At 42.3% G+C, this 24,425-nt stretch overlaps 1 protein-coding gene and 1 long non-coding RNA gene across 5 annotated transcripts in view; one reads left to right on the forward strand and one right to left on the reverse strand.

Annotated features, from left to right (window-relative positions):
* LOC128850938 (uncharacterized) overlaps positions 1-24,425 on the forward strand; it is a 49,578-nt gene that overhangs the window by 23,374 nt on the left and 1,779 nt on the right. The window contains exon 2 of the long non-coding RNA XR_008448189.1: positions 21,876-22,014. This is a non-coding gene — a long non-coding RNA (uncharacterized LOC128850938). The remainder of the gene's footprint in view (positions 1-21,875; positions 22,015-24,425) is intronic.
* The window catches only part of LHFPL3 (LHFPL tetraspan subfamily member 3), a 250,320-nt gene that overhangs the window by 21,423 nt on the left and 204,472 nt on the right, over positions 1-24,425 (reverse strand). For 2 of the 4 annotated variants that reach the window (XM_054056406.1, XM_054056405.1), the window contains exon 3: positions 17,098-17,125. The exons of 1 other annotated variant lie outside the window; for it this stretch is intronic. In XM_054056406.1, the coding sequence (XP_053912381.1) occupies positions 17,109-17,125 (17 nt within the window). In that variant the 3' untranslated portion in view covers positions 17,098-17,108. Of the gene's footprint in view, positions 1-17,077; positions 17,126-24,425 lie in introns of all 4 variants that reach the window. One more of the 4 variants, XM_054056404.1, reaches the window with a different exon arrangement.

The following is a 24,425-nucleotide window of genomic DNA, read 5'->3' on the forward strand; positions in this document are numbered from 1 at the left end:
CTCTCTTGTACTGAGAAGCCCAACACAGGACACAGCACCCCAGATATGGCCTCACTAGGGCTGAGCAAAGGATCCTGTGAACCTGCTTTGCCACAAGGACACATTGCTGGATGATGATCAGCTTGGTGTCCACTAGGACCCCAGGTCCTTTTCTGCCAAGCTGCTTTCAAGGGGGCGGTGCTCAGCATATACTAATGCATGGGGTTGTTCCTTCCCAGCTGCAGGACTTGGGGTTTCCCTTTGTTGAAATTCACAATGTTTCTGTCCATCCATTTATCAAGCCTGTCGAGATCCCTCTGGATAGCAGCACAATCTGATGCCCTCTGGTGCATCAACCACTTCTCCCAGCTTTTTATCTGCCCCATCATCTAGCTGTGCTTCACATCACTGATTACAGTCCCTTAGGCCTGGCAGTTTAGCCAGTTTTCAATCCACTTTGCTGTCTAGTGTGTAGCCCACACTTCATCAGCTTGTCTGTGAAGTAGTTATGACAAACATTGTCAAAAGTGCTCCTGAAATCAGGATAAATAATGTCCATAGCTTTCCCCTTGACCACTGAGGCAGTCCCGTCACCATACAAGGTTTTCAGGTTTGTCAGGCGTGATTTCCCCTTTGTGAATTCATGCTGACTACTTCAAATCACCTTCTCAACCTTTGTGTTAAGAAATGTCTTCTGGGATTATTTACTTCATCGCCTCCCCAGGGACTGAGGTAACACTGCCATGTCTATTGTTCCCATATCCTCCCTCTTGGAGACAGGAGTGACCCTGAATGTCTCGCCTATAGTATGCCCAGACTGATAGAAATTTTTAAATGACTATTTTTGACTCAGTCACTGAAGAGACAAATAGTCTCCATGGTCATCTTATTATTATGGGAATGGCAATCTTTCCAGGTGCCCTCCCAAGAGAGGTTTTTCTTTGATCACTCCCTCCATTGCCCCGCTCCTCTTTTCCTGCTGTCCTCTTTTCAGAGTGTGACCAGGACACCAGCCCAGGGCAGGTGAATCACTGTGGGGATTCCTCACGTGCTGGGCTGACTTCAGAGGACTGAACCTCTGCCACAAGTGTGTTTGGCTGCTACAAGGAGAGAATTCAGAAGGAGCTGAGAGCAGCTTATAGGACAGAGTGGGAAGTATGACGATCTTTTAAAGCTACCTTTTCTTCTCTCTCCCCTCTCCTAATTGATTCTTGATCAAGAATAAACTCCTATAAGCCCAAACAAACAGCAGAGTGCTACCATAAGAAGCTTCTCCTTCCTCCCTTCCCCTCTTTTCTTTGCTCCCTCCACAGATGACAGGCACTTTTCTCCCATTATTAAGATGTTCTCTTCCTATACCCATCACAAGTTTCAATCTCCTCTGTCCTTTTCTGCTTTTCATTCTGTTCTTTTTTTTTTATTCCAAGAAGAGTAAAGGAGGGAGTACTGTCATGCCAATTATTTATATGTAAATATTTTCTCTACTTTTGTCCTGATTTAGCAAAATTTGGAGTCCTGCAGGAGCAGGCAACGGAGTCTCTTCTATTCCCACTAGGCATCCTTGCAGCTTCATTCCTGGCTAGAAAAGCAGTTTACAAGACCAACAGAAAACTGACATTCTTTTATCCCTACTGCAAAACTTGTTTTGTAATTACGTGCCCTATTCTAAAATGTATATGCAGCCTTAATTCTCCTACTATGTAGGGTTTAATTGTATAAAAAGCCTGCGACGTACATCATCTCACACAGAATTTCAGTTGCTAGAAAGGCTGAGACTGAATTAAAAAGGAAGCACAGTGCATGGCAATGAGCTCATTTTGACAGACTGAATTAATTTTAAATAATAAGGAAGTAATTTCCATCTCACTAAATGCCTGAATTTTTCTGCAAAAATAAAACACTATAGTCAGAAAGATTCTCTCGAGAAATGTCTCTCATAGAGATAAGTAAACCAGATAGCAATTAAAAAAATAAATGTCATAATTACAATAGCAAAAGGTAGTATTAAGTATTGATGCACTTCAAGCCTAGCTGTTTTGATTGAGTTCTGCTTTATCTCATTAGCTTTATAATCAGAAAAATATCATCATCTGAAGATGCATAGATTTAAGCACAAATATTTCCAGTGGATAGATATGGCTGTTGGAAGGAAGCAGTCACAACTGTCTGATGCAAAAGAAAAGAAGATCATGAGAAAAAAAGGCACAGCAAGATGCAGAGAAAGAGATCCCTATACCTTCACCGCCACTGTCTCCCACCACCCCAAGACTTAGAGGCTTGAAAATGAATTATTCTCTGGATGGTCATCCTGGGGACATGGCTTTCTTCTGTTGAAGCACAACCAGAAGAAGCAATGATGTTTCCTGTGAAAATCAAGACATTATAATACTCATCAGGAACTGAAAGGGTGATGTTCAGCTCTCTCCTCTAGAAGGGAGGATTCACTTCTATACCACAGACTAGCCAAGAGAGTTTTCCTAGCACTAGGCTGGGAATAAGCCAGGGTACATGGCATTGCACCACAGACTCTGGGTCAGCCCTTGGCACAGGACTTTAGTTTACTCAGTGAACTATGCTCAGGTAGATCAGCGACCAGTACCCCCATGCCCTGGGGAAAGCTGTAACCACCAGACACCCACCACATCTCTCCTTGAATTCTGAATTATTGTCTGCACAGCACTAGTTGGGAGATCTAGGTCATGAGTGTTTGTGTTTGTGTGAATTTCCCTCTTCTCTAGCATAGCCTTTGGGCTGGGGTGTAGGGCCCTCTTTATAGAATCATAGAATCATAGAATCATAGAATCACAAGGTTGGAAAGGACCCACCGGATCATCGAGTCCAACCATTCCTAACAATCCCTAAACCATGCCCCTAAGCACCTCATCCACCTGTCCCTTAAACACCTCCAGGGAAGGTGACTCAACCCCCTCCCTGGGCAGCCTGTTCCAGTGCCCAATGCCCCTTTCCGTGAAAATTTTTTTCCTGATGTCCAGCCTGAACCTCCCTTGGTGGAGCTTGAGGCCATTCCCCCTTGTCCTGTCCCCTGTCACTTGGGAGAAGAGGTCAGCTCCCTCCTCTCCACAACCTCCTTTCAGGTAGTTGTGGAGAGCAATAAGGTCTCCCCTCAGCCTCCTCTTCTCCAGACTAAACAACCCCAGCTCTCTCAGCTGCTCCTTGTAAGACTTGTTCTCCAGCCCCCTCACCAGCTTCGTTGCTCTTCTCTGGACACACTCCAGAGCCTCAACATCCTTCTTGTGCTGAGGGGCCCAGAACTGAACAGAGTACTCAAGGTGCAGTCTCACCAGTGCTGAGTACAGAGGAAGAATCACCTCCCTGGAACTGCTGGTCATGCATGGAGTATCTGGACAAAACAACTTCTGGGATCTGGACAAAACAACCCTATTTTTATCCAGCAATGTGGTGGTTTGAATGCCCCAGGAGCTGGGAGATCCTGGTTCAGCATTAATCCTTGCACTAGTCTTGTATGAAATAGGTCTTTTTTTGTCCTGTATGTGAAACTGGGAGAAAGGGAATAAAAAAGCAAGATCAAGGATGACATTGTAGCTGGTGATAGGGGCACTAAGCTATTGGAAAGGTGATTTGACTTCCGCTCTCTGCTCCCATTAATATTTAATAGTCATTAAATTAAAAGTCAGGGATGTGTAGGATTAACTACAGGTCAGCATCCTCGTACATATATCTGAATGAATGAGATAGTGTTAGTATGGATAGAAATAAGCTATTAGCAATGAGCACGGCCAGTGTGTCGGTAACAGGCATAAATTTAAATTATTTTAACACTGTCCCTGCAAAACCAAAACAATGAAATGGCTGCTCCAGTAAAGAGACCTGCACAAACCCTGCATCAGTTCTGAAACCTCCTCCAGCACAAACACTCAGAGATCTGAAACAGTTTGACAAAAATCAGCCTTTTCTGTGGATTTGCTCAAGGGACTTGCAAGACACTGACACTGCTGATCACTGAGAAAACAGCCGTAAACAGCTTTTCATGCACTCTAAAGCAGTGATCACAAAACAGCAACCTTTGAAAGATGCTGTAACTGAACCACGTGCATTGCCAGGAGAGGAGGCGAGTGCCTTGTGCATGAGGACGCCTGGCTTCTGCTGCACCAAGACACCAAGCTAATGTTTAGTTTGCAGAGTTTGAGTGGCTGATGGCCGGACCTGCAGGAGTGTCCTCCTGCTCCCCTCTCCATTGCCCTGCCACTAAGGCATAGAAGAGCTGCAGCCTGACTTCTGCTCTTCTGTGGTTCCTATTTGAGGCACAACTTGGGAATGTCACTTTCCATGCTTACTAAAATGAAAAGCAGTTTAACCCTAAGAAACCTTTCCATGTATGGAGGAACCACATGTGAAGATCGACAGGCAGCTCGTTCCCTTGTCCCTCAGTGGAGTGAGGTGGGCTTGTTTGTCATCCTCCCTTCCATGGAGAGGGCTTCCCACCAGCCGTGTAGTTTCCCTGTGCTGATGAGCAGAGAGGAGGAGGAGGGTACTCCACAGAGGGATGCCTGCTGGATTTGACCAGATAGCTCAGATCTCAAGCAGCTTCTTTTCCCACAGTTGCTAAGAAACCAAAATAGTCATCTCAGCTGCCAAAACAACTATTCAGTATATTTTTTTCCCCCATTTGTCTCATTCTGGGTAACAACAGCTTTAAGCCTCTTAGGACTTTCCCCGTGTTCCTCATGGTGAAGAGCTGGGCAAGCACAATGTTGAGGAAGAGAGTTTGTCCTTGGCAGCTTTTTGAAAAGGGTTCCAATTGCAAAGGTTGTTACCATATATGTCCACCATGAAGTTCCCCACATTAAACTGTCTGAAGGAGTCTCTGCATCACTTATTCACAGCTCTTACTCAAGAGCTCTTTCAGCTGCCCATCACAGCTGCTGTCGGCATGCCCACCTGAGTCACTAGAAGCTCCAGCTGTGGCTATGATGAAACCTGTTGTCCAGCTCCTACATTGCTTTAGTGTTTCAAATGATGGTCCTCTGCTTATCCTTTTGCAGACCTGGTTCTGGCTAATGCCTCACCCATGGCCACCTGCAGGGTGCCTGGGAGCAGGGATAGTGCCAATTGCCCTGCAGAATTTTGGCTCTCCTTGCTGGAGTGCCATCAGGGAAGAGACCATGTTGGCATCCTGGCAGCTGAGAGCTGGGCAGCAAGGAAGCCACTGAAGAACAAAAAATCACACGAGGTTATACGTGCCAGGGATGTCACTGAGGATAAAACTCCCATCCGCATTTAGCTACAATAACAGAAATGAATGAGAAAATGAACTTGGCTAAAAGGCAGGGAGATGATTCCCAGTTAAGGTTTACAGATCCACTTTCTGCAGTAGCAGCACAAGGCATTTACCTCTAGTTGAAGGGGACTGGAAGGCTGATAAAAAACCTCAGGGAGTAACCTTCCCTGCACAAATGACTGAGAACAATTCTTCTTTATTCCTCTGTCATGTAAGGATTTTTCAAAGTTCAGCTGCTTGCTCATAATTAATAATAGGTCCAACTCTGCAGAGACTGGTAGTGTCTTGGAAATTCCACCTATCAAGATACACAAATGAAGTTAAATAACCTCAAAATATTAACTACTTTGTGTGTTTCCTGAATGCTGGATTGTTCCCTGCACAATGCCTGTAAATTATGCAGGTTCCCTGGAGGGCTCCGGTTGTTTTTATTAAGTGCAAAACCTCCTGGTTTCTGACAGAGCTGTGGCTCTGACAGAAAGTTAGAACATTTTTTTCCTGGAGCTTTGGTGGAAATGGGTTGTTCTATCAGCTCATGTATTTTGTAACTCTGGCAAATAAATCTGGGTGTAGTGCACATTATTAAAACAGAGATACTCACTGCAGGAGAAAGAATTGCCAGTGCTGGGAGCAAGAGTGACCTGGGCTGGGCTTTTGAACTAGGGGTGTTCTGCTGAGCCAGCAACGCTGGGAGCTCCTGCTCTTTGATGGGTTGGCCTGACAAGGTGTTACTGTAATGAGATAAATACAGGGTGGGTGGGAGCGTGAAGGCACATGAAGGACTAGGTCCATGGTGACCAGAGGACCCAGGGAGGCAGTGCTCCCCAGGCAACACATGCTCCCCAGGCTGGTGGGAAAACACAGTTTTCCTCTTTTATGTGTCAGGTCAGACAGTCCATACCTTTTTTCTGTCAGTGGCCAGCAGTGGATACCTAGTACAGAACAGAACAGGGAAAGCTGTAGGTATGGTTCCCCCGAATATTGTGCTGTCCTCCAACAATTTGCAGCATTGGGACTTCGGGAGCAGTTATGTTGTCGAATATAATGGCCTTGCATATTTTTTTTCCACAAATATATCCTGCTGTTTTGTGAACATTATTAGGTACAGTCTCAGAGAGGCATCCATGGGTGAGTGAAGTCCAGGTCACAAAGGACATTGCTGCCTGCCTGGCCTGGACCTGCAGCCCAGGCAGTGTGTCAACCACTAAACCACCTTTCTCTCCTGAGGGTGAATCAGCATTGACCTCACTTCTAACTCCCCAGCAGACAAAATTCACTCAGTCAGTCATTAATTTTTCAAGCAGTGTGTGTGGCTTCAGATTTAAAAGGAAAAAAGGGCTTGTCCCTCAGTCCCAACAGCAGGGTTTGCAGTGATTTTTTGTGTGTCCCATGCTAAAGCAGAGAGGGAAACTTTCTGTGGATCATGGAAAGGGTTTGCTGCACCTCCTGGTGGTATCACTGATGGTGAGGAAAGCAGCAACAAGAGGATTTCTGATTAGTTGCATGAAGGGCTAATTTACCTAATTGGGTTCCTCCAGACAGCTGCTGTCCTTAGCAAGAAGCATGACTGTACTGTTCTATAATGGCATGGTGTTCAGCAAATCCTGACAAAGGATTATGTAGTCCCCGTATTTTTATACCTCTGAGTAAAATATTCATGTTTTTTCTAGGATGTTGTGATCAGACAATATTTAAAAACATACTTTACTGTTCCTGAAAAGAGGCTGGAATAAGTCTTCAGGGTTCTCTAATTAGAAAAGCAGCTGTTATCCCAAGAGATAGTAAGAGGAGACTGTCACACCTTGCACATCACTAGGATGAAGTGTATTCAGACAGCTTGGATGTTTTTGTGCATTGAACTTTCTAACTGCAAAGTGACATTGTCTGTCACTAATGTGAATCCCCAGGCCAGCACCAACAAGTTACAACCTGGTTCATCGGCCTTTCAAAGGGGTCTGAGTGCAACCTGTGTTTTTGTTCACACAGGTAGTCTATAAGTACTGCCTGTTGCTTTTCATACAACACGCTCATCAAAGGTTATGTGAAGGAGGCAGTTTCTGTAGGAGTCAGTAAACTCTACCACTGTCAGCGACAGAGTTGTCTTTAAAGCTGATGAAAAGCTGGGCACTTTTATAAGTCTCTGGACCAAGATCATGGAGCAATATTTATTACTAGGGGCATGTAAGCTACAAATTAATTAAATTCTAAGCAGGTGAATGGAGCATCATAATATTTTATACAAGCTGTAATTAATTAGACATAAAATGTACAAGCAATGCAGTTAAGTTAGGACTCGCACGTATCTTGCAACATTATTGAGAACCTATTACAAATGACTTGACAATCTTTACTGCAGGATATAATGTTCATCATGGCTGACACTGGCAAAATGGAATTAGCCTTTTCAAATCCTCTAATTTTGGATGTAATTTTTGGAGCATCTTCATAATTTTTAAAAAAAGCCTGCACATTCAGGCTCTAAAATTTAACCCTTTAATTCTAGTGCAGGGCACCCAAAATTGCCAGCCACCTACAAGTACTCTGGGTCACAGGCTTTTATGAATTACTCTCGTGTATGCTTTCTTAAATCATCAGTACAAAATATCTGTACTCTTTCTTGTTTATTAACTTTGATACATAATTGAGAAGTCTGTTTGTGATCTATTCTACAATGACATATTTAATAACAGCTAATTCCTTTTATTTAGAAATCTTTGTGTCATATGTGATCTTTCTAATCGGTTATTGAGCATTGTCTTTAAGGAATCTGAAACTTCATGTACTAATTGCAAACTACTTCAGAGGTGGCTGCTGTGAGGCAAATAATTCTTTGTTAAGTCAGAGAGCTAAAATAAGCTGCTCAGGGAAATTGTGTGGGTTACAGCAAATATTTTTAAGCCCCCTATCCAGCTCAAGCATCATATACAAGGTAGAGGTGAATGAATGTCCTCTGGATTGTAGGTAATATCCTAAACTCTGCTTAATAAAATCTACACTGATAGTTGGTAATCATGTGGCCACAATGTCACTTTCCTTTATTTTTCCCCCTGAGGATAAAAAAAAACATCTGGACATAGACATCCTGAGACACTTCCCCTATCCAAGTCTCATTCATAAATTCCTTTTCACTTTCCAGAGGGGTCTTTTCCTAAATCAAATTTTAATGTAATGCCAGGTCTTTTACAGGTATTTAAAATAATTCCTAAGAATTTAGAATGAAGGCAGAAAACATGCAGCAGCTGCATCCCCCCCACCCCCCGAAAGGGATGTTTTCAACTTGGGATGAGTTGTAGGTCCCCTGCTACAAAAATAAATGTTAGATGAAGACTGGCTCCTGTTTACTTTCAGATAAATTTAAGTACGGCTAACTTGGGCAGGAGCATGGCATTGATTTCTCCTCCACCTGCCCTACACACACTTTGTCTCTGCAGAGGATTATAGTGCAAGAGTTATTGCATATGTCTCATTGAAGGCAATACCTCAACACCAGAGGCAGGAGGAGGTGGGGGATCAAAGAATAACTTGAAAATAGCACAGACAAGGGCGATTTCCTGAAAATGACTCAAACCTATGGAAAACTTGAAGATTGGTATGGTTGGAAAGTCCCTTTGGTGGCACTGTGGGAGGAGGGGTTGCGTTGCAGGAGATCTGAGGTGGGAGAAGGAGGCACTATGAAGAGGAAAGGGAAACGGGCAATCTGCAGGAAAGAAGATAAGGAGGAAAACACACAGGAGAGGTTTTATGGAAACTTTTGAAAGGCCAGACCACAAACTTGGCAAAGAGTATGAAGGTGAAGCACTGGAAGGATTTAGAGTGGTTTCCGAAGGAATTGAAGCAAGGAATCAATTGTAGCTGTGACACTTTGAAGGCACACAAGGTGAGCATCAAGTGGGCCAGAAGAGAGAAAGTCATGGAGACTGAGGATGAAGCTATCAGGGCTTTACTATGGGAACAAATAACAATAGACTTTTTTGTAGGACTCTCCTGATGGATTGTCAGCAGGATTAAATGGCAGCATCAGTCTGTAGAGAGGAGGGAAGATGGTAATAATGTTGAAAATAACACTGAGGGTGGGTCCTGCCTGGATGGAGAAGATAACAGGTGTCCCAACTACAATCAATGAGGGTGGGTATGTAAGGTAAGATAAGAGGGTTAGTTTTAGCTATAGCTGTATAGGTAAATGAAACCGTCTGGTATTACCGTCCTGGAGAGTGGAGATTGGTCTACAGGAGAGGGAGGTATTTGAAAAACCCAAAACAGACAAAGATGGAGGCTCTGGGGGGACCAAGAAAGGAAATTTCCAGAAGCTGATATTGCTAACGAGGAAGGTCTAGGAAGAGTGTGGACAACAGCTGCATCAAAACAGGCAAGGGAAGAAGATCACAAAATAGACTTTGCCAGTAGGAAGGTGTTGTAGTTTGAGGTAAATTAGAGTCAGTTTTGTGACTCAGCTGCTGTAAATAACTTAATTTCTCTGAAAACTAACTGCAGGCTTTCGAGACAGTGTTCTTCTGTAAAGTGATAACACAGGACATTGGTATGCAAAAAGGCAAGTGCTTATACTTAATCAAGACCATCCTCAAGCTGGTGGAAAAGGGGCTACGCCTGTGAGGATGGGCGAATAAGGCAGGTGACACTAAACTGATGAACAGGGTATTACATCCCATACGTGTCATACTTGATATAAACTGAGAGAACACAAGGATCTTGTTTTCTTCTGCAATGGCTGACATCCAGTGAGGACCTAGTTTCTCTGATTGCTCCTGATCCTGGATCCATGCGCTCCTGAATCCAGTTCCTGAGTCCAGCTCCCTCCTACCCATGGACCCACTCCCTTATGTCTGCTTTGCAGCATTTGTGGTGACATCCAGTCATCCAGGGGTGGGGGTGCGATCTCATATATTTGTGTATATTTATTTATTATTGTTTGTATTTGCGTATATTTATTTTCATTGTTAACATTATTGTTAGCATTTCATTAAAGCCGTAGTTTTAGTTAGAAATTAAACCCCTAAGTTTTTTCCCTCTCATTTCCCTCTCTACTTTCCCTGCGGGGTGTGTGTGGGGAAGGGATTTTGGAGGCTCAACTGCAGAGCTTTAGCTGCTGAATTTGTCCAGATGGTGCTAAACTGTGATAGAAGGATAGAGATGAGGGATGCAGGAGGAAGGCAGGGCTGCCCAAAAAGCTATCTAATCCTGTCTTTTAATCTGGTGTAGCCTCCATGTACATACACTCTTATTCTGTTCAGAAATGTTCAGCACTGGAGGATTTTTGATATTTGCCCCAAAAGTTTACCAGGTTGGAAATACACAGGTGCGGATCCACCCACCCTGCAACAAATGCTCACTTGGTCCAATCTGTATCGCATGCTGATCCATGAGCATGTACTTGGGATATATTACACTCAGATGTCGCAGTGCCCATGAATGTACCTGTGTCTGGGAGAATCACCCCCTTTCTCTGCTGTCTTAACATGCGTCACTTTCCTCCATATCTTGGCAGAATGAAATTTTACAGACCAAAGGGATTATGTGATGGATATTGCATCTACTATTGATTGTAAGTATCTACTTACATCTGATCTCAACCAAAGAACATCTGACCTTCTGATATTTGCATGGTTGGGTTTGTCATGTCCTTGAGTCAGGCATCTAAAGAATGTCCTACAGGGATTATATGATATTCACACTCCCCACAGAGATACACTATTAAGAGGGAGATGCAATGATTTAGATGAAATCATTACTTATCCTTCCAGTAAGTTGTGTCCTCATTTAGTAAGATATTCCATTTGCAGATCATATTGTCTCTGGTAAGTCCGTTTTACAACAACAGGTCAAATAAATTAAACACATTTTCGATATACTTTTATCAGTAACGGTGTCCTTTGGTTTTACTTCTTGAGATCTCCTCCATCACAAACTTCATGGAAGCAATTTTTTCTCCCCCTCAAAGCCGATCTGAGCTCAAGCACCTCTGAGAATATATGAGCTCTGCCTTCAGAGCTGGTTTCAGGCATTCTGGAGAATGGCTGCCCTCTCCTTAATATATAACAGGCTGAAGATAGCCGTATGTCTTCATTTCAGTGAAATTGCTCTTTTTCTGCATTTTCTTGGCATCCAGATGGTGATGCTCTCTGTGTCCTGAGCCAATACCAAAATGAAAAAAAAACTCTGCTGCTTTTCTTGCTGATTGACAAAGGGAGCTACAGACGTACAAGTTCTCCTTGCCTTTAACCACCCTTCCCTCTCCAGTGAGGAGCAAAATTAACAACAGATCTCATTTGCCAGCAGGGAAAGATTCCTTCATTTAGCAATTTTTGTAATTGTGTCTCAGAAGTTAGACATGGAAATAACTTATTAATTACTCTTTACACCACTATTGAAGATGGTTCTCTACAGCAGGTGGTAAGGTTTCCAATGCACGTTTAGATATGAAACAGAAATCTGGAATGGGAAAAGAAATGGTTCCATGAGCATCAGTGTGTAAAGTCTTTTTTGTCTCTACTCTTTCAGAGTATCATTTTTTGCTGAAAATGCTGTGATTAAGAACATGAGCACTTGAGGTCTCATGGTGCTAACGTGGTTGTCAATAGGACTATGAAAGGGAAATATACATCAAGAAATAAGAAAATGCTGTTAAAGGTGAGCATGTTAAATGACTGGAAAATCCAAAATAGCTGTTCATCAGGAGGACAGATAAAGCAGTGTGTGCAATGGCATCAGACAGTTCTAACAGAACTCACGCATAATAACTTGCTAGATTAATACATTGCTGGGGTGCTATTGGTCTATTTCTGCCTGCTAAATTCTCTGGGCAGTTTGAATGCAGAGAAGGGACATCACTTATAGCCATTATAAAGGAAGCCAATGATATACAGCAAATGCAACCCCTAAGACGTCAGATCACTTCTGATCCTTCAACTATGTTTGAGGAGCAGTTCAGCCTTAGTCCCCAAGTACTGCGGTTCCCATGGGACTGACAGCACCTACCTCACACAGGAGTCTCTGTGGTATGCTAGGGAAGGCTTTGGGTTGCATACACCAGCACAGCCAAGCTGTCTTCTACAGTGAATGTGGGAGAGGGACCTTGCTCTTTCTGTGAAAAAAACCCAAGATCTTTGTCCTGCTTCAGATCTTAGTGGTCTGCCTGGTGGCTGCTGGCCATAGGATAAGGTTGGCGTTTTGGTGACTCAATACTGGAAGGCTGGCCAGACCCAATAAAACATCATAACTGTGCTCTTCTGAAGGAAGGAAAGCTTGAGATCAGCTGAGCTTGTCAAAGTCTTTGATAAAAACTCTGCAATTTTCACATGTTGGGAAGTTGGATAATCTTTGGGCAAGGGAGACATTGGCATTCCACTGGGCAGATTTTGCTTTCCCAGCTGTCCCATGGGCTTTCAGGAGTAAGTCGGTCTGTGGCCTTCAGCCAGCAAAGCACTTAGATGGAAGCACACCTCTCAGTCCATAGATCATCCTGCTGAATTCGTTGGAGCTCATTATGCACTTCCAGGAAACAATGTGCTTTGCTGGGTTGGGTTCAGCATCCCTCTCATATCCTCATTTGCATAAAGCTCTTTCACATCCCTTGAGGCCATATCCTGCATGGGCTATGGACACTGCCTGGGACTGCACTGCTTGCTTGAATCATAATCACACTTTTGAAAACAAATTAGCAGAACATCCTTTTGCTTAAAGCTAAAAAGCACCGTTCTTTTGGGTTGTGAGCAATATATGGGCAACAGGAAAAGGAGAGCTGTGCCTATGCACTGTCCTAGTGATAAACACATCTTTAGTTCCTGAATAATAAACTTTAGACTCAAAGTTGGCAATGCTGGAGCACATCAGCACATGGCTGAAAACAGCAGGTGGGAGCTGAGGACGATGTGGAGTGTTACTCCATTTGTTAATGGATGGATCCCAGAGACCCAAAGATGACACTGCAACAGCAGCTTGAGTGCTCATGGGTCAAGGGGAAATGTCGGGATAGAAGACGTAGCGGAGGTGACAGAGGCCAGTGTGAGTATCTAGCAGCAAAGGACTGCCAGGGATTCAGGCATAAGACAAAGAAATGTCCTGCTCAGGGCATGCCTATGTCTGTGGTGTATAGAACATCTTAACGCAGTGAACTGAGCAGTAGGCAAATGAGCCAAACAGTGATCATTTCACAGAGAGTTAGCTAGTGCGTAATGCTGCTGTTGGGCAGATGAAGTGGCAGGCAGTAGCAGCAGTGTCGATAGATTCATGGCCATCCAGGGTAATTTCAGAGAGCTTTGTCCCTGCCTGAGAGGTGGTTGTTGTACTAAATCCTAAGGTATGTGTTTCTGTTACTGAAAGTCTGCGGACAGAAGCCACCTGGGAGAGATGCCACTGGAAACCAGTCACCTACACTGACAAGATCAGATGTGCAAGCCGAAGTTTGAATGAAATTGTAGGAGACCATTTTGATCAATGATGACAGCCTGTGAATAACTTTCTGAGGATTTAACCTTCATGTGAGGGATAAAACTGCACTGTAGATTATGAGAAAAATGATTCCCACAGTTTGCTCAGAATGACATAACTGGAGAAAGTAACTGTTTTGCAGGATTCGCTGAAGGATAGATGCTTTGAGGCTCAAGGAGGAAGCCAGGCAAGACAACAGTGTTTATAGAGGAACACATAACAGCACAGTCCAGTGGGACAGGATGGCTGGCTCTATGGACACTGCTGGAGTTGGCTAAGCACGTATTACTGACCTTTTCTTAAGCTAACAGGCAGAAGCAGTATGCAGTGGATTTAGACCTTTGTGTGCATGTGTGCAACAGGGAGATGATAACATTCAACAGTCTGCAGCGGTTTCTCAGGTCTGTCCTCTCTTATTTGCAAATTTGTATCCTGGTGTCAGCCACTTACATGCGTCCACAATTTAGAACAGTGATTCAGTTTTATGACTGAGGCTGTTAAAATCATTTAAAGTAATAGAATCATACGAAAACACACCAGGAGAGGACTTCAGGAGGTCATACAGAGCACTTCTTGTCCCAAGGCAGGCTAATTGCCACAATGTCAATTCTGATGTGTTTCAGTAATTTGTCCCTAAGGCTCTCCAACACTGGAAGCTCACAATACCCTTAGGAAATTGTTTCCTCTGCATCACTCTTCCCACTGCTGAAAAGGCTGTGGAAATTTTGTTCATCATATCTAATTGGAATATTTCTTTCTTGAATTTAGAACATAGTTGCAGGTGCTATTATCCACATATGGTTACTGAAATCCAAAAAGACTCACTTTCATTTATGAACTGCTCCTTCATACTTGTAAAATAAGGGAACTGAGTTTCAAACACCCTTGCCATGCAAGAGAAATCAATGGGCAACCCAGGTTTCTTCCAGCGGTGCTGGGCTGTCACTGAAATCAGAGATGGCTGAGTAAAGAGGTCAGTGTGTTATACCCGGATTATACAAGTGAAAAGGCTGAAATGTTGCATGGCTCAGCACTTCTCTGCTGGATTTAGATAGGATGACTGGTTGCAAAAAAACCTGTAATGGGCATCAGAGAGTTGAGGAGATGGAGATGGCAACCAGGGGAATTAGCCCAATTCAAAGAAACTGAACTTTGGACTGAGGTTAGTGTAGGGGAAGAAAATGGGAGCAAAAATTCTTATTTGGGTACTTTGGGAAAACGGACTATTTCCTGTCACAGTGGCACAGTGCAGTAAGACTGAAAGACAAGTTCAGGATCTTTAAGTGGCACTAGACACAAATCTGTGAGTTGGCTCCTATTCAAATTGGTCTGTGGGACATCCATTTACCAGGCACAACAACTGTGGGTGGCTGTTGGCCATTGTTTTGTTTTGCTGTGCAGGAAGGTGGGTGTCCTGCCAGTGAGGGGAGGGGGTTGGAAGTTCTGGGTTGGCTCAGTTCTGTGTGTGCGTTATGGCTCCAGCTTCCCCAGGGAGGCACATTTTTTGAGGAACAAAGGAGCTGAGCTGAAGAAGGAGCATGGTGACTTTTTGGCAGGCGGAAACTGAGATCTACAGTGCTCCTGCCTCAGGGCCTCAGTTGAGTCTGAGGCTCTGACTGCTGGCAGGAACTCATCAAGGAGATGGCTGGGAAATTATAAACCCATTACTGACTCCCTTTCTTTTCTGCAGCCCATCCCCAGCACTAACCATATTTGAAAATACAGCTTCCAAGCTTCTTTTGCAATGGTTTCAAAAAACAATCTTACCTCTGTGGAAACTTATTTTGTCAGCCCTATTTTTCCCTAGCTTTGAGTTCACCATTGACGTTAATTAAGACTTTCTTAGCCTTGTTAGCCTGGTGTTTTCCTTTGTTACTGAGAACAGGGAAGGTGACCTTGTTCGCCGGGTGGATTTTCTCAGCTCTGACAGTCTAATCATTAATGTCTTGGGAACAGAGGTAAAGATCTTACATGGGAAACTTGAGAAGAGCTATAAAAATATCATGTAGACAGCTGTCAGTGTCAGCTGGCATAGCTCCAATAATTCAAAAGTAGATATATTTCTGATAAGTCATCCTGTACTCACACAACACATGCTGTAACTCCACACACATTACCCATACTGAGTGCAATGGAGTGATGTGATATCTCTGTTGCATGATAAGAAAATACAACACATATCTATTTATGTATCTCAGTTGTAAGTGGCTGAACTGAGTATACTGAGACTAATAACCAGAGTTCGATAATCTCCATTATATTATTCTGAAAAGTGGAACAGTGACCAGCGCACTGATCTCAGGTGATCTGGTTTCAAATGACAGCTTACAGCATAGCAAAAGTTATTTTCGTGGCTTCACTCTACTCCCCACCTGTACAGTCATGAAATGGTAGAATTGGCAACTGTAAGTATGAAAGGACTTCTGGATGTCATGTATTCCAGCTCTCTGCTCAGAGCAGGTCCAGCTAGAGCGGGTTGCACAGGGTCATGTCCAGTCAAGTTCTGAGTGTCTCCAAAGAGGGAGATGACACTGCCTCACTGGGCAAGCTGGTCAATATTTAACCATCATCACGACAAATTCCCACAGTGTGTTTAAAACATGAGTGGCAATCCCAGGTGAACAGACATCCAGGCAGGGAATAACTGATTTCTGCCTCTCAACCAGGCAGCACCAGAAGACCTGCGTGAGCAGTATGTTTCAAGATGTTGTGATAGTTCTCACCTTCATAAACATTACATACACTAAGATTTAAAGAAGTATATAAAGACAGTAAAACATCAAATTTCCCATAGTAGTCTTTTCAAAGCTGAGTATTGTGAAAACACAACCTTTTAAATTCCACTGTGTCATCTGTCACATGAAGTAAGAGTTCGACAACAGAATAGTCGTCATGAAGCATTCACATTGCAACGGCACAGATGTGGACAGCAGAGCCATACGCAGCAGCGAGCTGCACTCATACCAGGCTTAACTTCTAGAAGAGGCAAACTGAGAGCTGCTGCTTTCCACCGGCAAGCACAGAAGAAGTGTTGATACTGTTTCTGACCCATTTGAATTGCACACTTGAACATCTCTACAGTGGGTTTCTAAACAGCCATATCCAGTGGGGCCCTGACCCTTGTAGGTATCTCTGAATATTGCTTAAGAATAACACACACAGCTTGCAGATTTGCCACTAACAGCTGCCACAAGCTACTGAAAAATGCGGATTATTAAGACTATACACAACTAAAGCTGGGAATATAAATATGAAGCAAAATGCTTACATTTTGCTAAACATGCTGCCTAATATCAGAAACACGAGACAACAGCAGAAAGCCATGCAACGTATTTTGGCAGAAGCGCGCAAACATTTCACAGCTTGTCCCCTGGTTGCCATGCTCACACTTACATTAGTCTGTGTCATACTACCTTAACTTGTTTTAAGCATTTCCATCATCTGTGAGGTAGGGAGGGAAAAACAGAATAGTTAAAGTATAATCAAATGAGATCTTGCACATTGTAGTACAGTTTGTAAACAATCTCATTATTGGCTGTAGAGTGAAGAGTGTAAATGTTTCAGGCTTCTGTCTCAGTTTACCCAGACAGGGAATTTTCTGAAATCCAGATGAATGATTCAATGGGTTATTAAGGAGGTAGATGGGAAAACTAGAATTAACAGAGGAGAAATAGCAACAAAACATAAATAAACACATACAAGAGCAAAGAATGTTTGTGTCTTACTGCATTTTTTGCTGTCATGGCAGAATAAAAAAATCACAGTAACAACTTTTAATCAGTGTGCAATTTTGAACACTATGTTAATCTGGCTACTTAAAAATATTTGAATAAAGACACAAAATTAAGAAAAAAATCCACAAATAATAGCACATAATTAGATCAAACTATATCAACCTATCTCAGTATGTACAGATCTATAGAAATTTTTTTCTTGATGAGAAATTTCAGTAATAAAATAAAAATAACACATCTAGAGCTTGTTGATATGTTGCTCATCAGTTTTGATTATGTAATCAAAATCATGGGTCCTACCTGAAAGACCGAGCCTACCAAATCCTTGTATGCACGAACTCTCCTAATGGCTTAGATGCAGCTATGCATTGTGCTTTTAATTATGTACCCACAGAAGCCCACTCCAGTGAGATCCTATGGCTATGATGCCCTGAGAAAGCCCAGGGGAACCTGAAGATATTTTGGACCTCAGAGGACTGTATCTTCAATCACCCACTCACATAATTCATTCCAATGTTAGAGTATTTTGCCTAAGTGTATAAACCTGTTGTCTCTGATGAGTACAGCTACTAAAAGTAACCTACAGCTGAAGGATTTGTATCCAGAAAATACATGTACTTGCACATCTATATATTACACTGCTGAACTGCTAGAAGCCTGTAACAAGCATGGAAGAAACAAGAATCTCTCCTGAGGGAGTGGCAGAGTAATCAATTGACCTAAACTTGTGCTATTTGAGAGGAGCCTCAAAGGAGATGCTAAAACAGACAGAATTTTAGACACTATCTTAAAGCAATCATTTCTTGACTAAGAACATAGACCAATGGTTCCACAATCATTTGAAAACTCTCTTGAGCAGAATCTAAGAACTTTAAAGTGGATTTGACATATAAATCACAAATAGCCAAAATAACATCAAGTTATGTTTTCTAGCTGGGTCTAATGCAGAAGAACTGTAAAATACAGCACAGAAATTAGACAAAGTAGCTGGAAATATCTAAATGCATTGATTAAATGTCTGGCATGTCCCTGTTGAAATAATCAATATATTTTAACTTTTCTAAAGATTCACAGTAGACAGTAAGGAAAAAACCCTCCTCTGTGTATGTGTGTATATATATTTCTTTTTAGCAGAATTTGCTGGATTTCTGTCTTTCTTGGAAGCTGTGGCTGCATACTAGTACTGGAGTGCCTCCGTTGGCTTGTCTCCTACCGTTATTTCAGCAACAGTACATGCAAAAGACAGTAGTGGGGAAAGATATGTGCACTGGTTGAGTACTGAGATACAAAAAAATCCAGCTTTCTCATTTACAGTGCTAGAAAAAAATGAGGTAAAATACCTTATCGAACAAGTGATATCGACAGCATTTTACTTTTTTTCACTATTTCATTTTGCTCTTTCTGCATTGTGATAGCCAAGGATCAGGAATTTGTAGCAATGTAATTGTGCTTGGCTCCCTGCCTCCTGCTGGCAGATGCCAGTTAAGTGGAACCGATGCTGTTTCACGCAGATTAGGTGGCGGTCGTTATGATTCAGCAGCATTGCACCAATTGGATACACTTGGGAAATATCCTAGGAAAATGGAGACCCTATTCAAGCATCGATGAAGGCTCCCATCCTCCTTATGCTATGTCTTTCCCAAGACATGTCAGCTTTCCCAAGGATCACATGAGGGTGTGTCTGCCCCCCTTGACATGATGGCCATGCAGCTGACAAGAGACATGGGACATGCTGTCCCACCCCTGGGAAGCTGTGAAGAAGACATAAGGGAGCACAAGGGCCTATTACTTGTCCATGGGCCTTGTCTTAAGCTTACCATCCCAGTGGAGATGAAGGCTTAGTTATCATTCAGTTAGGGTAGGAAATACTTCAGTAGAGACAATCTGACTGCTCAAGTCTGCTGGGGGATCTGCACAGGTTTATGACCCATAACATCTCCTCTTGCAGGATACACTTTTACCTCCCTCTTAGTTACGTCAAGGACTGTTTCCCCTCCATACGTACCTAAGTATCATGTAGCCATAGTAGGAATAATTTTTGGCCCTTAACTGGCTAATAGACAATGTTTTCATTTGGTCAGAGGTAAAACTCTTTCCTTCCTTGAGTTCTTCCTTGGCTTCTTTCATTGAGGGATATACCTTTCACTAAACCTCACTTTCTGCACCAATCTGTACTCCAAAATACACATACAAGATGTGTTTCTATGCAAGTTAAGTGCATGTAGTTGGTGGCTGTCTCCTGAACAAGCCCAGTCATGGAAATGACCAAGCACTTAGTGGTAAACTGAGAAGATGGATCCCCAACTTCTTTTCTTACGTAAACCGTGACAATGCATGCGAGATACTGGCAGGACTGGGGCCATCTGTGGATGTGCCCCCATCCATGTTTCACTTGGGATAAGGGGAGCATTTCTGAGGTGAATTGCCTATTTAGTGTGCTTGTCCCTGCTGATACCAAGTGGGAGCTCATCTGGAATAATGTCCTTTCTCTACCACGCTGCTGGATCAGACACCTGACCACCAGCACAAACTCTTTCACCTTGCAGTGCTGCTAATGTAGACATTGCCTGAGTGAATCTTGCTGACTTGATTGATCCTGTTAAAATCAATGCGATTGTTTGTATGAGCAAAGTTGGTAGATCTGTCCCTAAGTTCCACCATATTATTTGGTGTATATATCAACTGTTTGGGGCAGTGGTAACTATTTTGTTATCACTGTGAATTTAGGGAAAATCTATTAAAGTCAATGAAGAAAGTACATAATTACAGTGGGATAACTGATGTTAGCACGCAACTGGTTTTATTTAGATGTGTAGAGGAGCCTTGTTTTGGAGGTAGTTTAAAGAGATAATTCTGTCTTTTGGGACCCTTGAATTTAAGGCTATAGGAAGAAGTAATCAAGTCTGTTATAATGCCTTTCTTCTAAAATATCATATACATGGGTGAATTATGCTTTTGGTTACATAGTTGTAAATCTGCATATCACTGTTTGGACTCAGTGACAAAATATTCTTTTAGGGTTTTTTTATAGTTACAGTAAAATTCTCCATGATGAATATTGCGAGTAGCAATTTTCATCTAGAAATTTTGATGACATCTTGCCTATGGCAATGAACAGGTTTTAGCACAACAGTAAAGCGTGCCCTGTCTTCTTAATTAGTCTCCATTGATTAAACATGCAGATTATTTATGAAAAGCCTAATGCAATGGAAAGGAAGAATAACTAATGCAATGACTGTATTCCCGGGATCACATGCAATTCATCTTTACTAAGCTAGCTGAGCCTCTATAATCTCAAGGCATTTATGAAATAATAGGGAGAAAGCTTTAGGTTAAGCATATTTAGTATAAAAAACTATTTGTTTAATTTGTTTCTTAAGATGAAATTCTCCTATTCTTGAGGGAAAAGGAAAGTGTTTGATGAGTTAAAGCCACAGACATCTTGCAGTAAGATGTAAGCAGCTTTGTCAGATCACTAACAGAAACAATCTTTATGATGCTGAGATTTTGTAGCTCGTAATTAAACATCACAGTCCAGTCCCTGTAACCTGTATCATCCTCACATGCCCTATTTTACACATCACATCAATAAGTGAAGCATATATTTTACATCTAGATGAAGGCTTTCTGTCAGGACCAGGTGATGTAGTGACTCAGCAAGGCATCATCAGAAGGCATTTGCTAGTGCTAAGGCTTTGTACGCTGCTGTGGGGACTAGACCTGCCAGATTAATACGAGCGGCTATTTTTGTAACATCCAGAAAGTTTCTGCTGTACATCAAACTGCATGAGCTGCTTATTTTAGATGATAGCAATTCATACATTTGTCTTGAACAATACAGTCTTTAGCACTTTTGGGGTATGTACATCTCCTAAAATGAAACTTCCCTGTGAAGCATTTTTGTAGAAGTGCTTCCAAATTGAGATAATCAGAGACATTTTCATCAGGTGCTTTAAATATACCAGTGAATTCACAGCCCACATATCAAAGGTAAGTAGCAATTGTGGCGACAGGCTGCCCGGGTGCCAGGGACTACTCTGAGCAGGCAATTCAGAACAACACGAACATCTGGATTTGTTCCCCATTCTCTTCTGCTGAGTTGGGGTGTGGCCCCAGGCAGTGTCAAGTGCTTCTTGAAAGAGACCGTGCTCTTCAGCAGATCTGGCCTTTTATTTATCATGTTCATTTTTAATCCCATCAACAGAAATCTCACCTTCCATCCTATCCACTCACCTGTTTTCATTCTTGAAAATAACTTGCCTCAAAGCTGTCACTTTCCCTGCAGGCGTTGATGCTGGATCACATGAATGTGACATACACAGCTTGCCACTATCAGAGGGGCTATACTTCCCTTGTTCCTGTCTGCCCTTAAATCTGTCCATTGTGTTTGGAGAGTTAGCCTGAGCCCGTGAGCTGAGCATTTCATCCTGACTTGTGTCTCCTTCCATGTCCCTCAGCTGATGATGGGGCAGATCCTGACTGTGAATGTGTGAAGCAGTGGAAGACACCTGTGAGATCCTAGCTGTGTCCCCAAGGTCAGAATCAAGGACTTCAAGCAACTCGTAGAGTGATAATGGAAATTACTGCTGAACCCAGGTAATTTCACCAAAGATGTCATCATTAACACTTGGCTTTCACAATGTGCTCTTCCTGTGTATAAATCTCAGGCAGATATTGTCAAGGAGGTTACTGTTATTAACTTTAATGGCACGGTTAAGTGATTTGGAAAAGGTGACACCAGAGCCAACAAAGGCACTGAAATAGAAGTGGGCTTTTCTGAGTCATGGGCTGACTCTCAGCCCTCCTCATTGATGCTGCCCAGATACCACTGCAGCCACCCTTCCTCCCTTCCTCCCTCCTGCAGGCTGTTGCCCTTATGTGGTCCTGTATCAGCTGCCCATCCTTGCTCACCAAAGCACTTACCAAAGTGCCTTAATTGGCATATGCTCCCAGGTCTCACTTGGCAAAACGTAGCTGCATCTGTACTTTTCTAAATGGGGATGGATTAATCACATGCTTAAAAGCTTTTCTGGATGGAGACCTGCTCTCTAGAGCCAGAACTCCCGTCATTGCTGGAGTCTGTAGGGAGGAGGAAAAGACATTTTTCTACTTCTTACATGCTGGCTGGCAAAGGGAGGGTTGAGAGAATCAAACAAAACGCTCACTTGGTTTCTGCACAGAGTAGACAGTGCATTGCTGTCGGCAAAGCAGGAGCTGGAGGGTGAGGCTCCGAGCACCTGCCCAGACCCTGGAGCACCCTGGGGTGGTTGCTATTAGCAAGGCTGAGCTGTGAAATGTATCACATCGTAGTAATTCTGTCATGTTTTTTAATGAAAATATTTGGAGGGAAGATTTCCCTATTGACTTTGAAAGAAAGAAGCATCAACCTCCCCAACATTTTCTAGGCAGGTGGCTATTAATAATAGTGGTAGTACTGGTTGTATATTAGGATAACTCGTGGTAATAATAATAACTGCCTGCATAAAAAACATTGTTTGTTTTTCGGTAGGAATTGGGTTTTAGTAATAATAACACTTCTGTTTAAGTAGCTCTTTTGTGTGCAAAACATGATGCAGGGGTGCTGGTGCCTCCATTACCTAAGCTTCAAAACATCCTTTAAACTATGGAATGAAAGCTATTGTTATTATGGGATTACATTGTGCCTGTTATTGTAAGAACACAGCATTTAACTCCCTATTTAATGAAAAACTTCTTACATCTTTTCCTGTCTGAAGCTTATTTCCAAAGTCTTCTTAGAGAAAAGATGAAATTTAGACTTAATCTGTTTAATCACACCTCAGTTTTGATCTCTTTATGCTTTTATCATCAATGCATGATTTTCAAAAGATCTGGTCCCAAAATTATTTCCCCCCATCAAAAGGTTTGGTTTTGCTTCTGATGTGTATGTCTTATATAGTAAACTTTCCTGTGGTATTAAAGACAAAGATCTCTTTACTGCATCACTACGATCAACAAGAAATTCCAATATTTATCTCTATGGCAGTTTAGTGAGGTCCATTTTAGTTTCTTTCCCTTTTAAGTTGCTGCTTTTGTTTTGGGTCTCCCTAGACTCCCAGCATCACTCCCAGCAGTGTAAGAGGAGGGTTCTCACCATGGGAGCTGTAACAATCATTGATTTTTTTTATTCAGTAGCAGAATAAAAAAAAAAAAAGTAAAATATTTCTATCAATAATCTGAAATGCAGTTCTGAAAAAATTAATTTCAGATCAGCAAAATACAAAATTTGAGGGACGTGCTATAAAAGTAAATTGTTCAGCTCCACTGACACGGTGGTCAGGACAATATCACAATCTCAACTGCCCACCTGAAATTTCCTCATCACTCTGCAAACCAGCCCAAATCTGAAGGATTTGCACATTGACACTACTTCACTAATCTTACTCTTTTAGGTTAGAAAGTCCGGAGAGTGTATGTCAGCTTTCTTGTGTGAGTTATTAGTTTTGTATCTAACTTTTCTTTAAATATTGGGCAGACTCTTTTTCATAGATGTGTAGTCATTTCTGCAAGTACGGTGGTTGATTTACAGTTTGTACTTTGTACACTTCCTGTAGTGAAGCATAAAATTGAAAGGCTTATGTCAAACTCATTCATATATGGACATGTTCAAGAACAAATTAATTTTAAAGCACTTAAAGGGTATATAATGTTTCTATGTCATGCTTTTCAAACCTATAAAGTAATTTATAGCATAAAGTCTGCTTTAGAAGAGAGTTGCAGTAGAACAGATAGCAGAGTGATTTCAATCTAAAATGTCCCAGTGCTACGCTCCCTCAGATATTTGCAATTCAGATCTGATAGGAATCATGAGTAATCAGTTTCTAAAGCAAAATTATGATACAAGGAAAAGCTCTCAGTATAATGTCCTCTTGCAAAACCAGGCTATTCTAGGACATATTAAGTTTTCTAACCATCAGTATGCAGCACACTAGAAAAGGGGCCAGATTTGGATCTCAAATTAGTATAAATCAGGAATCACAGCTATGCAG

The sequence above is a fragment of the Cuculus canorus genome, chromosome 1 (assembly GCF_017976375.1).
Source record: "Cuculus canorus isolate bCucCan1 chromosome 1, bCucCan1.pri, whole genome shotgun sequence".
Lineage (NCBI taxonomy): Eukaryota > Metazoa > Chordata > Aves > Cuculiformes > Cuculidae > Cuculus > Cuculus canorus.